General features: G+C 49.7%; 1 protein-coding gene across 3 annotated transcripts in view; it reads left to right on the top strand.

Annotated features, from left to right (window-relative positions):
- Window positions 1–13,245, top strand: part of NEURL1 (neuralized E3 ubiquitin protein ligase 1) — a 210,314-nt gene that overhangs the window by 181,951 nt on the left and 15,118 nt on the right. For all 3 annotated transcript variants that reach the window (XM_090057619.1, XM_090057620.1, XM_090057621.1), the window contains exon 4: window positions 4,761–5,441. In XM_090057619.1, the coding sequence (XP_089913745.1) occupies window positions 4,761–5,441 (681 nt within the window). The remainder of the gene's footprint in view (window positions 1–4,760; window positions 5,442–13,245) is intronic.

The raw sequence follows: 13,245 nt of genomic DNA, 5'->3' as shown, positions 1-13,245 counted from the left end.
AGCAAAGAAAGCCACAGAAGAACCGCGGCGGCAAGTTAATGAGACAGAGGTCTGAGCTGGAATTTGCTTGAGTTGCCAGCATTGCTCTCTCTGTTTTGCTAGCGAGGGCTGCGACGTCTTGAATCCCCGCACGTGGCCAGCTGCGCTCCTCGTCCGAAAGACGGGTCGCTCTGCCAAACCCCTGCAAGTGCGGCATTTCACAGCCTGGCTCATCTGCTTTCCATTTCAGACGCTTCTCCCTATTTTCCAAAGCCTTGCCAACCCATGTTTTGGCCACGCCGCTTCTAGTATCAACCGGGGGGGAGGTGGAGTCGCCTGAGTGTGGGAAGGATGTCCCCAGCGGGCGGCTTTTCTTCGAGGAGGCCCGAGAGCTTGAAGAGGAGCCGGGGTGCTGGGCTCAGCGTGGGCTCCCCGTGCTGTAACATCAGCAGAATGGTACAAATCCTCTGGAGGTCCATGTGCGAGGGGTACCAGGCCTTTCAATACATAACTCACAAAGCTTAGAGCAGCTGCTCCTGCTGCTGACTTCAGTGGACATTTCAGGGCCTGGAAACCTTCCAGGGGTCTAGCTGCAAAAGCTCAAGAAGGAGCGCCCACGTTCAGTGAAATGTTAGCAAGATGAAATTACTCAGCGAGGAGGAGGGGTTCAAGAAGAGGAGAAGGGCCGAAACCCCCCAGAAAGATGAGAAAGAAGAGAAGAAAATCGACCTGGGCGTGAAGAAGAGGAGGCGTACACAAGCAAATTCCTGTTCACGCTTCCTTTTTAGCTCCAGCAGAGTTGCGAAAGGTAGTTCGCCACGCTAGTCCGAAGTCAGGCAGAAGGTAAGGTAGACAAGCACGTTATGGGTGACGTGAGCTCGAATGCGTGAAAGCTTATGCTCTGTGTATCTTATTTAGTCTACAAGGTGCATCTCTACCTTGCCTTCAGTAGAGTTCACACAGATTCAAATGAATTCAGAGCCAGTGCCTTGTAATTGCTAACAGACGGGCAGGCGTGCCCTCAGATGCAATCAGTTCTTGCCTGTTATCTTGTAATTCCCACATTCCTCTTTTTCCCTGGAGCAGTCTTGTTTCGTGATCTAAACCAGTCTTTAACGTTAGGTCACGAGCCTGGACCCCAGCGTCTTAAATAACGCTTTGCAGTCATCGTGCTTCGCTTTCGCTTCTGCAGAAGAGCCGCTGCCCGGTAGCTCGTTCCTCTCTCCATACGCATCCCGTGGCAGTGCCACTTACTGTCAGCAAGCGGTGGCATTGCAGCAGCGCTGTACACGTGCACGACGCTCTGCACGCAAGCCTGACGGATGTTGCATGCCCTGAAGACCTGGCGGTGGTGGGCTCGATCCTGCAGCTGGTGGGGTGCTTCCAGGATGGGCACTGGGTGCTCAAGGAAGTCGCGTGTGACACTAGTGGTTCAAGCCTTTGTGTTGGGGCTGGCAACCGTCTAGGCCACCACGAGCTGCATATTGCACGGGACACAGAGCTCGGGGCCTCCCCGGGGCAGCCCAGGTCCCATCCTCCCCTGCGCTTGCAGCCCTGCATCCTCTCCGCTCCCCGCCGGGCAGCCCAGAAGTAGGGGCTGGAAGTGGACCTAGAAGAAGATGATGAACAAGGAGTATAGCAGCATGTCCATTTGCACGAGGCTGGCTCGCGGGTCCGCCTGGTAGGAGCAGTTTGTTGTGCGCGGCCACAGGAATGAATGGGCAGCAAAAGAACAACTCCCGTGAGAGCTTCTGCTGACGGTACAAACTTCGCCAAGTCCGCGCGGTCTCACCAGAACGGGCTGGGCTCGTCCCCTCCAGCTCACCCGTCGTTCTGCCTTTCCGTGCTTCATGCATGTAAAGAGTCATGCAATGCTATAAAATCCATGCCGCAAGGGACTTTCATGTCGTCTTCTCCCAAAGGATCTTTTGATTCATCAGAAATCAAACCCCCGAGCAGGCTGGTGTCGCTCCCCCTCCAAACGTTCATAAATCCCTTCTATGTCTCACAACTCTACGGCCCCTTTCATCCAAAGATCCCGATGGAGATGAATGAGCTGGGCCTCCCAATCTCTCCTGGGGGAGCCAAAAAAATTTGAAGACCCTTGTATATGTGGCAGGGCCCCCGATAGATTAACTAACTTGTTTAAGGACAAGCGTGATTAGCCACCGCTAGGATCAGTTCACTTCCGCTGTCGTGTATCTCGCACGCAAAAGAAGTCTTCTCCTTTCAGTCGGAAGATGATCCGTCCAGCTGCCGAAAGGAAGCGCGAAGCAACCTTGTGGAAAACGAGCCGCTTCAAAACCCCTGCTGCGAGCTACCCGCGCATCACGGCTGTCAGCTCGGCTGCACATCTCTAGTTAAGGGGAATACCATTTAAAGGGCCTTCTGTTCCTATGCAAAAAGGTCTCCACCAGTTCACCTATGCCAGAGAAACTCATCGGCTGCCGGTGTGCATTTTTTCCCTGCTCAGGGTTTCCAGCCACCAGAGAACAAAATGCATCCAGTTCTACCCAGCAAGGGGCAGTGGTGGCCCACGTGCGAGCTGCTAATGCATTAGGAAGAATTAATTAATACAATCACACCCTCTAAATTAGCCAGGGTCATTTCAGATTCTGTTCTGCTCCATTTTCTTTCCTAGCTGGTTGAGAAGGGAGCAAGAGGGAGCAATGCTAACGTGCAGGGGAGGCAATGCAAGGATACCCGCATGTCGTGCGTTTTGCATTGTGAGACTCTTTACAGTATTTTAAGCCAGTGGTTCTCAACCTTTTCTAGACTGGCGGCACCCCCAAGAAAATCCTGGCTTTTGGTTTTCACTCTCTTTTTTTTGCATGCAGAATAATAATAGGGCAGCTTTTCTGTTGTAAAGAGCTCGGAAAGACCACAGCCGGGCAGAACGGCCTTCACACTGTGGATTCCTGTTTGAAAACTCTGGGCTTATTGTGCGAATCACGTTCGCACACCCGTTGCGTGGCACCCTGCGGCCAAAAGGATGTCCTGGCAGCCTGGTCGAGAATCGGGGTTTTAAGTACCGCGCTTCACTTTGCATCCGCTGTGCGAGGCAGGGTCCTGGGCTTGGGGGGCCTGTAGGATTTCTACCATCTTTGAAGGCCGTGCCAGTGCATTTCAAGCAAGCAAAAGTGGTGCCTGCAGCTATCTCTACCCACCGGTGAGACCTTGCAAGGCAAGCCAGGCACGCTCTTGGTCTTTTTCCTTGGCTGCAGTGGGGCACAGCCTCCTGGCAGTGCCCTCTCTCCCCTCTGGCCCCACTCGATGCTGGCCGTAAAAGCAAGAAGAGGTGTTTGCTCGGCGGTCCTGTCCACTAAATTGCTTCCAATTCATCTGCTCACCTGATTTCTTCTTGTGCCCTGTCTGATACTGGATTCACTTCCTGTCCGAACCTGGGAGTTCGGTGCCGCTGCAGCTTCGCTCCTGAGACGACTTGCCATTCAGCTCTAGGCTGTGGCTTGCACTAATCCCAGGGGCCGTCTTTGGCGCTGGCACTGTGGGGCAAGGCTACGTGGCACCTTCCCTTGCCCCGGTGGGCATCCGCGACGGGGCTGAAGAGCCCGGGGGATGCTCCGGGCCTGGTGATGGGAGCCTTCTGCCCAGGGGTCTCTTGTGAGGTCCCAGGCCTCATGCGGCGAATGGAAGCACGAGAAGGACATGGGCCGAAGCTGAGGAAGCACGTGCGCCGTGCCTTGCGTGTCCCCGTAGTCCTGCAAACACTCAACTTCACCTGCCGTGAAGCATCTTTGCACTCTGATTAATCCCATGGAAATCAAGGAGGTTCCTCACGATACTTCAAGCTAAGCACGGGTGCAGCTCCAGGAGGGGTTTGTCATCCAAGCTGAACCCACGCTTTTCCTTCATTTATTGCTCTTTAAAATTGACCTGGTAGCAGCATAGCGCAGCCTGGGCTACGCGGGAGGAATTGAGGCCCTCGAGGCAGCTGCCTGGATTCTTTTGCCGAGGAATTAAATACATTGATGATCAGATAAATGGGAGCAGCAGGTGAGCCTGACAGAGAGGCTAACGTGCAATTTATTTTGTCCTCTGATGGATGTGGATGGGCCTGTGTCATCCGTCTCTGTTACGTATCCGGTGGTTTGATTTTTAATGATTTGTTCTGGAGCTAGTGACCGATTTGGCTTTCTTTAGAGAAAACGGCTTATTCCCAAACTCTGCGCTGCGACGTTATCTGCATCCAGGCGGGCTTTCTGCAAACACAGGAAGGCTGGCAATTCATTGTCTCTGGAAATATTAATTATCGAGTGGTAATTAATGACGAAGAGGGTCGATAGTTGCAAGCCAAGCATTTGTTCTAAGATCCAAGTAGCAGCTTGGGTATTCCTCGCGGAGCCCTGGGAGTGTAGATGTGGACACGGCTTAATAGCTCGGAGCCGTATCCGTTCCCTGGTGCATTTAGGGGGATTCTCTGTTCGGTGCCCTCCGTTCGGTCGGCTCCTTTATGCCCTCTGCTTCCCTCCCAGTCGATTCCTTGTATTGATTTGGAGTCTGCCTCCGCCGACACGTAAATGGCGATGAGGGTGGGTCCGGTGGGGAAAGCGCAGGGGTAGCACAGACTTGCACGCGTATTTGATGCTCTTCTGTTTGCTCTGCTCAAAACAAAAAAGAAAAAGAAAAAAAAAATTACTGGAAGGAGCCTCTCCTTGCTATTTTTCTTTTCCCTTCAAACCGAGAGCAATTCATTAACTCTTGGATATTTTCATTATCTCCTGACTGATCCATTTCCTTCTCTCTCTCTTTTTGCTTTGCAGACAGCGAAATCATTCCTCCCGACTGCCTGCGCCCCAGATCCTTCACGGCCATCCGCCGGCCCTCACTGCGCAGAGACACGGAGGACACGCGGCTCTCGGTGAGCCTCTGTGACCTCAACCTCCAGGAAGAAAACTTCCACATCATGGCCACCACGTGCCCCATCCCACAAAACTCCCTCAACTCCCAGCACTCCCACCTCCTCCCGTCCCAGCTCGAGAGCGACCTCCGCTTCCACCAGCTCAGGGGAGCCCACATCAAAATCCTGGACGACCAAACCGTGGCCCGGTTGGAGCACGCCCGCGAAGAGAGGACTTTGGTTTTCACCAGCAGGCCCCTCCGAATCAACGAGACCATTTTCGTCAAAATTAACAAATCGAACGCCTCGCGCACCGGGACGCTGTCGTACGGGGTGACTTCTTGCGACCCCGGGACCTTGAGGCCCAGCGACCTCCCCTATAACCCGGAGTCTCTGGTGGACAGGAAGGAGTTCTGGGCGGTCTGTCGCGTGCTGGTGCCCCTGCAGAGCGGAGACATCCTGGGGTTTGTGGTGAACTCGGAGGGCGAGCTGCATTTGAGTCACAACGGGGCCAGCGCCGGCATGCAGGTCTGCGTGGACTGCTCCCAGCCCCTGTGGATGTTCTTTGGTCTGCACGGAGCCGTGATGCAAATCCGAGTTCTGGGTACGTTTTCCCATTTGACGTGCAAAACATCCAGGGGGGTCTCGTCTCTAAGGGAGGGGAGTGCAATGAAAATAGGAGGTGATCATCTTTTGTCTGTTTTGTGCAACCCCCCCACCCAAAAAAACCCAGGGGCCCTGTAATGTGATGAACTCACAGATGACACTTGAGTTGCAACACCGTGCTTTGGATTGACTCTGCTTCTTTTATCTGAGCATCTCAGAGCTCTTTGCAAATAGTAATACATTAAGCATCCTGATCCCCCGGTGAAATGAAGGAAGCGTCACCCTGTCCCATGGGAAAATGGAGGTGGGGTGAAGTGATGTGACTTGTCACCAGGTCACACAGGGAATCTGTGGCAGGGCTGGCTGTAAAACCCACCTCCTTGCTCCTGGGCCAGTGGGTTGCTCATCTTTAGTCTCCAGAGGTTGTTCCCCTGCTGATCCCTTCTTACGAAATCAGAGCCTGGTTAAGCAGGTTAGAAACTAAAGAGCGACAGACCCCTCTGTTTCGGGATCCCGGACAAGTTCATTCGGCAAGTCAGGAGGCCCGAACTGTGAGAGGCTGATGAACTGTTTGGTTCCTCCAGGTTTAGTTAGGAAGTCAGAATCGATGCAGGAAAGGAAGTCTAAACTCTGAGATCCCCGTCCTTTACGAAAAATATTACTATGGGTAGCGCTCGCGACAATTTCTTTCTATACCACCCTCCATAAGCATGCTGGAGTTGAGGAGCAGCCCATGGGCATGGGCTCAGTGCCGCTGGAAAGTAGGTGCGTTGCTCAGTTAGGCAATGGGCTGCCCACGCAGTGGGCCTATGTGGTATATGTTCTCCGGATCATGGCAGTGGTCTCGGGCATGGCAAAGAGACAGGTCTGTCCTGCCTTGAAAGTTATGGTTTGAAAGCATGGGGATGGAGGTTCCCGTGTTACAAGCACAGGCACTAATGTTGGCATGCAGAAGCTGCCGTGATGTGGGGGCAGATCTCATAGAGGCAGCAAGCTGTGGGGAGGTACAGCCCTTTCCCTGCATGAGCAATCCTCTTCCTCTTTCATAGATTCATAGATGTTAGGGGCTGGAAGGGACCTCAGATGATCATCGGGTCCAGCCCCCCTGCCCCAGGTAGGAAACATCTTGAACCTGGTATCCTGCTGATGCTGACGTGACAGCCATCTGGGGATAGGGTCCAACTCTTGGAGAGCAGTTTCTTGCAAGTGCGTATCCAGAAGGCAGATAACAGCAGGCAAGGTTCTTTGGGTCAGTGTGTGGTATCTTCTATCAGACCAATTAAATAGTTGGGAAAATTGTCCTTTGCTTTTGGGTACAAACACCCTTCTTCAGGCAGAGTAAACTCTCCCTCTGCCTGAAGAAGGGTGTTTGTACCTGAAAGGTTGCAAAAAACAATTTTTCCAACTATTTAGTTGGTCTAAGAAAAGAGATTGGATTTACCCAAACAATCTTGTTTGCCTGTGTCCTTAGACCAACATGGCTACACGCAGCCTCCCTAAATAACAGCCAGGGCATTTGTTCAGAGGCTGTTCAGGATATTTAAGAAATGATCTGAATGTCAGTTCTTGCTGAAGGGAGGGTGTCTGGTGGCAAAGGACCCTGGAATACAGGCACTGGAAGCTACCCTGTATTACAGAAACCCCAATGGAGACACACTGATTATTTAAATTCTTAATAAAGGATTTGCAAATAACTATTAATTAACACCCTCTAATTACTGTCACTTCTGCTGTGGAGGGAGAAGAAACAGTTTAAATTAAGAAATTTGGGCTTGGAAAATTATTTGGCTGAAGCCAAATGCTTGAATTTGGGATGCTGTAGAGCCTGGGGCTAGATGTAACGCTGAAAGATGCTGCTCCCTTCATGGGCACGTGCCCCATCTCCGTGGCGTATTCATCTCAGACCCACTCCTTGCTCCTCTATGTCTTGGGCAGACGTCTTCACGTTCTCTTATTCCCTTTCATTATCTGTGGGGGGGTTTTTACTACTGTTCCTGAGGATTTCTTGCCTCTCTTTGAATTCAGGGACCCTGGCCTAGCACTCATCTGTAGTTTCTGTAGGAAGTCCCTTCTTTCCCTCCTCCATGTTAATGCAAAATTTGATTATTCTTGTACGTATTTCATTGGATTCTGGTGATGCCACGCCTCATCTCACGTGAAGCTGGGTACTGTACTCCTGACTGTGGGATCTGGACCTGAGTAGATGCCAGCAGTTTTTAGAGAAAGAAGGGAATTCAGCCTTTCCTCGGTGCGTTCTTAGCTGCGCACTTAGATGCCTGATTTAGGCATGCAGTGATCATAATTATACATGCATCTGGTGGATTAACGGGACATGCTGGGGAGTACCATAACTAGATTTGGAAATTTGATCCTGTCTGTTTTCAAGCCCCACTACCAAAATAATCATTCTACCCAATGGAAAAAATAATAGTATTTGGAACACAGCTGATGGCTAGAGTCTCCTTTTTTGGGAATGAGGTGATCTTGCTCCTCTGTCTTGCAGGGCTTTCTCTTGCAATGCCACGTGAAAAAGAGCAAGCTATTTATGATGAAACTAGAGGAGACAGAGGCAAGGGGCTGGAGGGGAGCTTTGGGGTCGCCAGGTCCAGCCTCTTGCAACCCCGCAGGCTTAAAGACCTCAGATGACCTTTCTAAGATCGATGCACGATGGATATAAGTGTTTATTACTAACATCCTGCTGCAATTAAAAATGTGCAGAGGTAACAAATGTGACACGATCACGTAATGCTCTAACCACTGCTCATCCGATTATAGCTCAATTGTCAAAAGCCCCTTGGGTCCAGTTTGATTATGGGTCTTGAATCTCATAGCATTGGGAGAGACCTCACAGGTCATCGGGCCCCAGCCATGGCACTTAGGGAGCTTTGCTCTCAGCTAGCACACTGCTTGGATAGTGCTGGGCGAAGTCCAACCAGCCTGCAAGGGACGTGGGGACATTTACGTGATCACAGAAGTGACAAAAGAGGCATCTTCGGGCCCCTAAAAGTCATGGTAGGCATGGGGAAGAACAGAGCCATCGGGGGGATTTGCAAGATCACCAGTTCTGCTACCTGTGTCATGGGCAGAGCAGAATAAGAGAGGGCTTTCCTGGTCTGCAAAGCTTTCCGTCGCTTGAAAAATGTTCCCATTCTCTTTTGGGACAATGAAAGCAAGATGTTTCAGTTCTCCACCAGATGCAGTAGGGACTGGGAACAACGGACATGGTGGTTGGGGCATCTGCGGTAGGGAAGAGTTAGGTTCAGATACTTGGTCTGCCTCTGACAGAGAATGGAAATGAGTCCGGATATTCCTGGTGGTCTGTTCACAAGGTCATTGGTGTGCATCGGTGTGTGTGTGTGTTTTACTTACACACTTGGCCTGAACTGGCATATTCCCACCAAACATTTTGTTTGAACTGCCAACTTGGTTTAATACATGAGTGTGATGCACACCAGAAGTGGGAATGTCATTATGTGGGCCTACCATAAAATGCCAGTATTTTTAAATGCAATTTGGCTATTTACAGAGAAGTCATGGTGCTCTCAGTCATACTGGACAGCTTTGTGCCCACAGATAAATGCTAACTGAAATGGCTCTGTTGTAGCCTGGCATGAGGAAGAACCAAGAGGTTGAGCATAAGTGCTCCTAACTCGGGCTGCTCCGGTGCCATGGTACAACAGAAGTGAAACTGCTCACAGAACCAGATCGTTTCATTTCCCTTGGTGGCTGTGGTTGCAATACCCAACACGGGTCCAAGCAGTGGGCCAAGCCAACATGGGTCCAAGCAGTGGGCCAAGACAATCTTGTCCTCTGACATAGTTGCATTTTTGGATGGCAAATTGGATGCATATTAGGAATGACCTGCCGTATTTTGTTTTTGCAATATTCAAGATCAAGGTGAGATTGCAAGAGGAAAAACATGGTTCAGCCATAGTATTCACTGCAAATTTGCAAAAGCTGTGTTAGAGCACTCCTCAGCCAGTCCCGTGTGACCCTTGCAAGGGTGCAGTGGGGTGCTGCACGGTATCAGCACTGTTAGGTGTGCAAACACCTTACCTGTGCTTCACAAGATAAACCCAGAGATTTCAAATAGAAATTTAGAGTTCAAAAAACATTCTGATGTACTGTGCTCATTTTGAGTTCCTTGCAACAGAAGAATTGCTCTATTTTTTTCCTTAATCAAGAAACAAGTAAAGACTAAGATCTGGCATTTTTGAGGGGAGGAGGGGGTGGGCTTTGAGTCAAATAAAGGGTGCTTTGAGACTAAAAAAAGTTGTCTATTAGCTTGACAAGCAATGACACCATAGGTTAGTGCACTAGGCACCTGTGCTGGCAGTTTTTACAGCAAAGCATATAATAAAAAGCTGGTGGAAATCTCTTCCTGGAGTAGCATGCTTGCCATTATTGAAGTGATTCAAGTCCCACTACGCTGCGTGAAAGAAACAGCGGAGCAAGGGACCTAAAGTACAAAAGCCAGGAAATTAAAGTCAGCGTGTTTCATTCCCATCTTCAGCCTTGCTGCCTCATCCTTCAGCACAGATAAGATTACCGCTGTCTACACTGCGCAGGCTGAAGGATTAAGTGTAGTGAGTTGGGAGGATGGATGGGGCAAGGTATTGGTTATTAGACACTGAGTTTTTCACCCCTGGGTCGGCTGTTTGGCTCTGACATGGGATCACCATGAATGAAAGTCTGTCCTGTCTGCACCTGCCATTTTTTATTTCCTACTAGCAGTAAAAGGAAATGCTGCCGTATCACGAGAGCCGCTGGGGCACCTCCTTTTTAACAAATCACGTCGTTGTGAAGACTGGGTCAACAGCTAGTTCTGACTTTTTAGTCCTTTCCATCTGGCACCATTGCCCGGTAGTAAATTTACTGCAGGGGAGGTAAAAAGGCAGAAAATAAAGAGGAAGTGGAGAACAGCTCATTTTTTTTCCCCCGTCACCCAAATAGTCCTTCAGGCCGAGGGAAAAAACTGAAGAAAAATCCAAGCACCGTGGCATTATGATGAGAAATATCAGTCCTTTCCGAAGGGAGATGTAAGATCAGTCTGTTGAACTTGTTGATGAGAGGGTCAAGATGAGCCTTTATCACGATCTATAAAGACCGATCGTCTTTATATCGTGGAAGATGAAGAACGGGTGCCTTGATGAAGCAGAACGAAGCATAACACTAGAAGTTGATGCTAGATACGTTGTCAAGAAATAAAGGGCGTATTTTAACAGCTGGGGATAACTAGCCATCGAAGCAGATTGCCAGGGAATATGGCAGATAATTTAATCCATCCAGGATGTCTTCATAGTAGTTAGATTCAATTTGGGAATGAATGGAGGGGACTTATATCTGCTATGGGCAGGAGTCTGGGTTAGAAGGTTTCAGTAGTTTCTGTGGCCCTGAAAGCTGTGCCCATTGTATTGCAACTAAGCAGAAAACCGAGGCCTAGAAAAGTTACCGGTCTTTAGGGGACTGTGGACACGTACAGTAGTCACAGTCATCACCGACCATGTCTGAACCGAATAGCAGAAGTTCCCTTTCTGTCCCCGCTGAAAGAGGAGACTTAGCCGAGCGAGGAAGCTGCACTTTAACTCGAGGAAAGGTGAAAAGGGAAAGGAGCAACCCCTGGTTTATCGTAAACCACCTGGAATTAAAATCCCCCATGAGGATTGTCATTGTTTCAGGCTTAATACCCAGCATCCTTCTTTGGAGAGTGGACACGACCAGCATATTAAACCGGCGATTTACCATTCACAGCTTTTGTTCGTAAGCATCTTGCATTATTGAGGGCCCTGAAAGATTGAAGTGAATGGGGCTGAATGTGTTGGCCTGCCTTTTATGCTGTAATTCATTTAAGAAGTTAAATTTGACCGGCCTTGTAGGGTTTTAAAGTTATGACTCATGTCTGGAAAAGCTTTAGCAATAATAAGTCGATATATTTGCTTGTGGAGGAGCCAACTAGTGGCGCATGTTATAATTTTCCTGCAGCTCCGAATGAAGTACATACATGCAGCAAAAGTATTGGGGAGTTTTTTGGGGGAGCTCCCTAGTGAAGGTCATCCTTTCCTTTGAGGCAAAAGTTATCTTTTAAGTAATTAAAAAATAAATGAGCACATTGTTAAAGTAAGGATAAGGGAGGAAGCATTCAGGTCTGTAACACAGCGCTGCTGGTATCTAGCCCCCCCCAGCTCCTATTCAATCTAGCCTACATCAGTAGTCTTACCAGGGGGATCATCTGCTGGATATTCAGTCATCAGCAGGGAGCCATTGGACTTCACCCAGTAACAAGAGGACGCGTGCTACAGCAGAAAGGTGTCTGGGCTTCCCAAGCTCTTGAGGGTATGGATCATATCTTATTTAGGAGGCTGCAGATGGAGAGGTGGGAGAGAGCTTTGTTTCTTTCTGCAGTTAGCCATGCGGCGTAGGTTCGGGGTGGTTTCCATCGTCCTTCTGTTTGGTTCTGTTTTGGGTGACGAGAAGGACAGAGACATCACCAGGAGCTTCTGCATCAGAGGGAGCGACAGGGGCACCTGCCGTTTCGTGCCCAATTTAAATCGGCACCCAGCCACGCACCCCTGGTTATGCTGCTGGGCAGTGGGGCGGCGCTAACTCCTGTTCATTGCTGCAGTGCAAAATGATCAGCAGGCTGCAGCTGGCTTTGGAGTTAAATAAGAGTGCAACTGTGTGCCTAATTTGCGTGTGCAGTTACTGCGGTGGCGTGCAAAGGATTGAAGTATGAATGGGGCAGTGGCGCAGACAGTGGGTGCAATTGCTAGATCAGTCCCACAGGCGCAGGCGGAGTGAGGGCGAGGACGCTGGTTCTTCAGCTTTGGATACCTGCGCTTTTGCCATTCGAGCTAAGGGAGTTTTCTGCAGCAGTAGATCCCCCACCCACGGCACGGGCCAGCCATAGGTGACGTGAGCATAGACACGGTCACTATGTTACCTCTGCCATTTTGGAAACCTGACCCATCCCCATTTTGAATCGTTCTGGCACTTTGGAAAATGCCAGCATTCAAGCAGTTAAAATAAGCACATGACAATTGAAGTCAGGGAAATGCATAACATTATTGCACAAAAATGCATATAATGGGTCTCTTCCTTTAACAAGCATTCACTTAGAGGCGCTCCAGAGTTTTATGGACCGTGTTTTTGATTTTGTGTATGGAAAATGGACTCATTAAAGAGATACAGATTTAACAGGCCTGGGTCTATGGCTCTTAACTGCCTAAAGGTCCAGGGAACTGCAGGGCAAGCAGCCCTTTATTGCTTCAGCAGAATCCATTTGGAAGCACGGCGCTGCGGTTCTGGTGTATGTCGAGAACAAGTTAAAATGTTCAACACGCCTTGGAAAGAAATGAACTTGTGTTACGTGCCCCCATGCTTTATGAACCCTTCCATCAGGCTGGGTCGTATTTTTGTGCGTGAATTAGGCTTGCATTAGTTTAATGTTAATTTGCAAAAGATACCCAAGAGGACTGCATCCTCGATTGCTTTGGGACTCTTCTCTGCCTTCTACAGCCAGCCTGCTGTGTCCCTTGCCTTGTCACATCTATCATGGAAAAAGCAAAATTAGCATAATAAGAATCCATCTGAGAACGGGGTAGGCGGTGCCATCGAAGCCCTGCACTGCAGATTTTCAGGTTACAGTGACCCTTTTGCCTTGCTGTTGCCTTTTTCAGCCAGGGCCGGCAGTAGGAAAGTTTACATCTGCTCACTTTGCTCATAGAAAAGCGCCTTTCATCCTAGTGTCTCTCTTCGCCTAGGCTAATTAAACCATGTGTTGTCTCAGGAGGTGCACAAGTGTG

This window comes from Crocodylus siamensis, chromosome 7 (assembly GCF_052110815.1).
Source record: "Crocodylus siamensis isolate JL-2025a chromosome 7, ASM5211081v1, whole genome shotgun sequence".
Classification (NCBI taxonomy): domain Eukaryota; kingdom Metazoa; phylum Chordata; order Crocodylia; family Crocodylidae; genus Crocodylus; species Crocodylus siamensis.
This window is presented reverse-complemented; position numbering and strand designations above follow the sequence as displayed.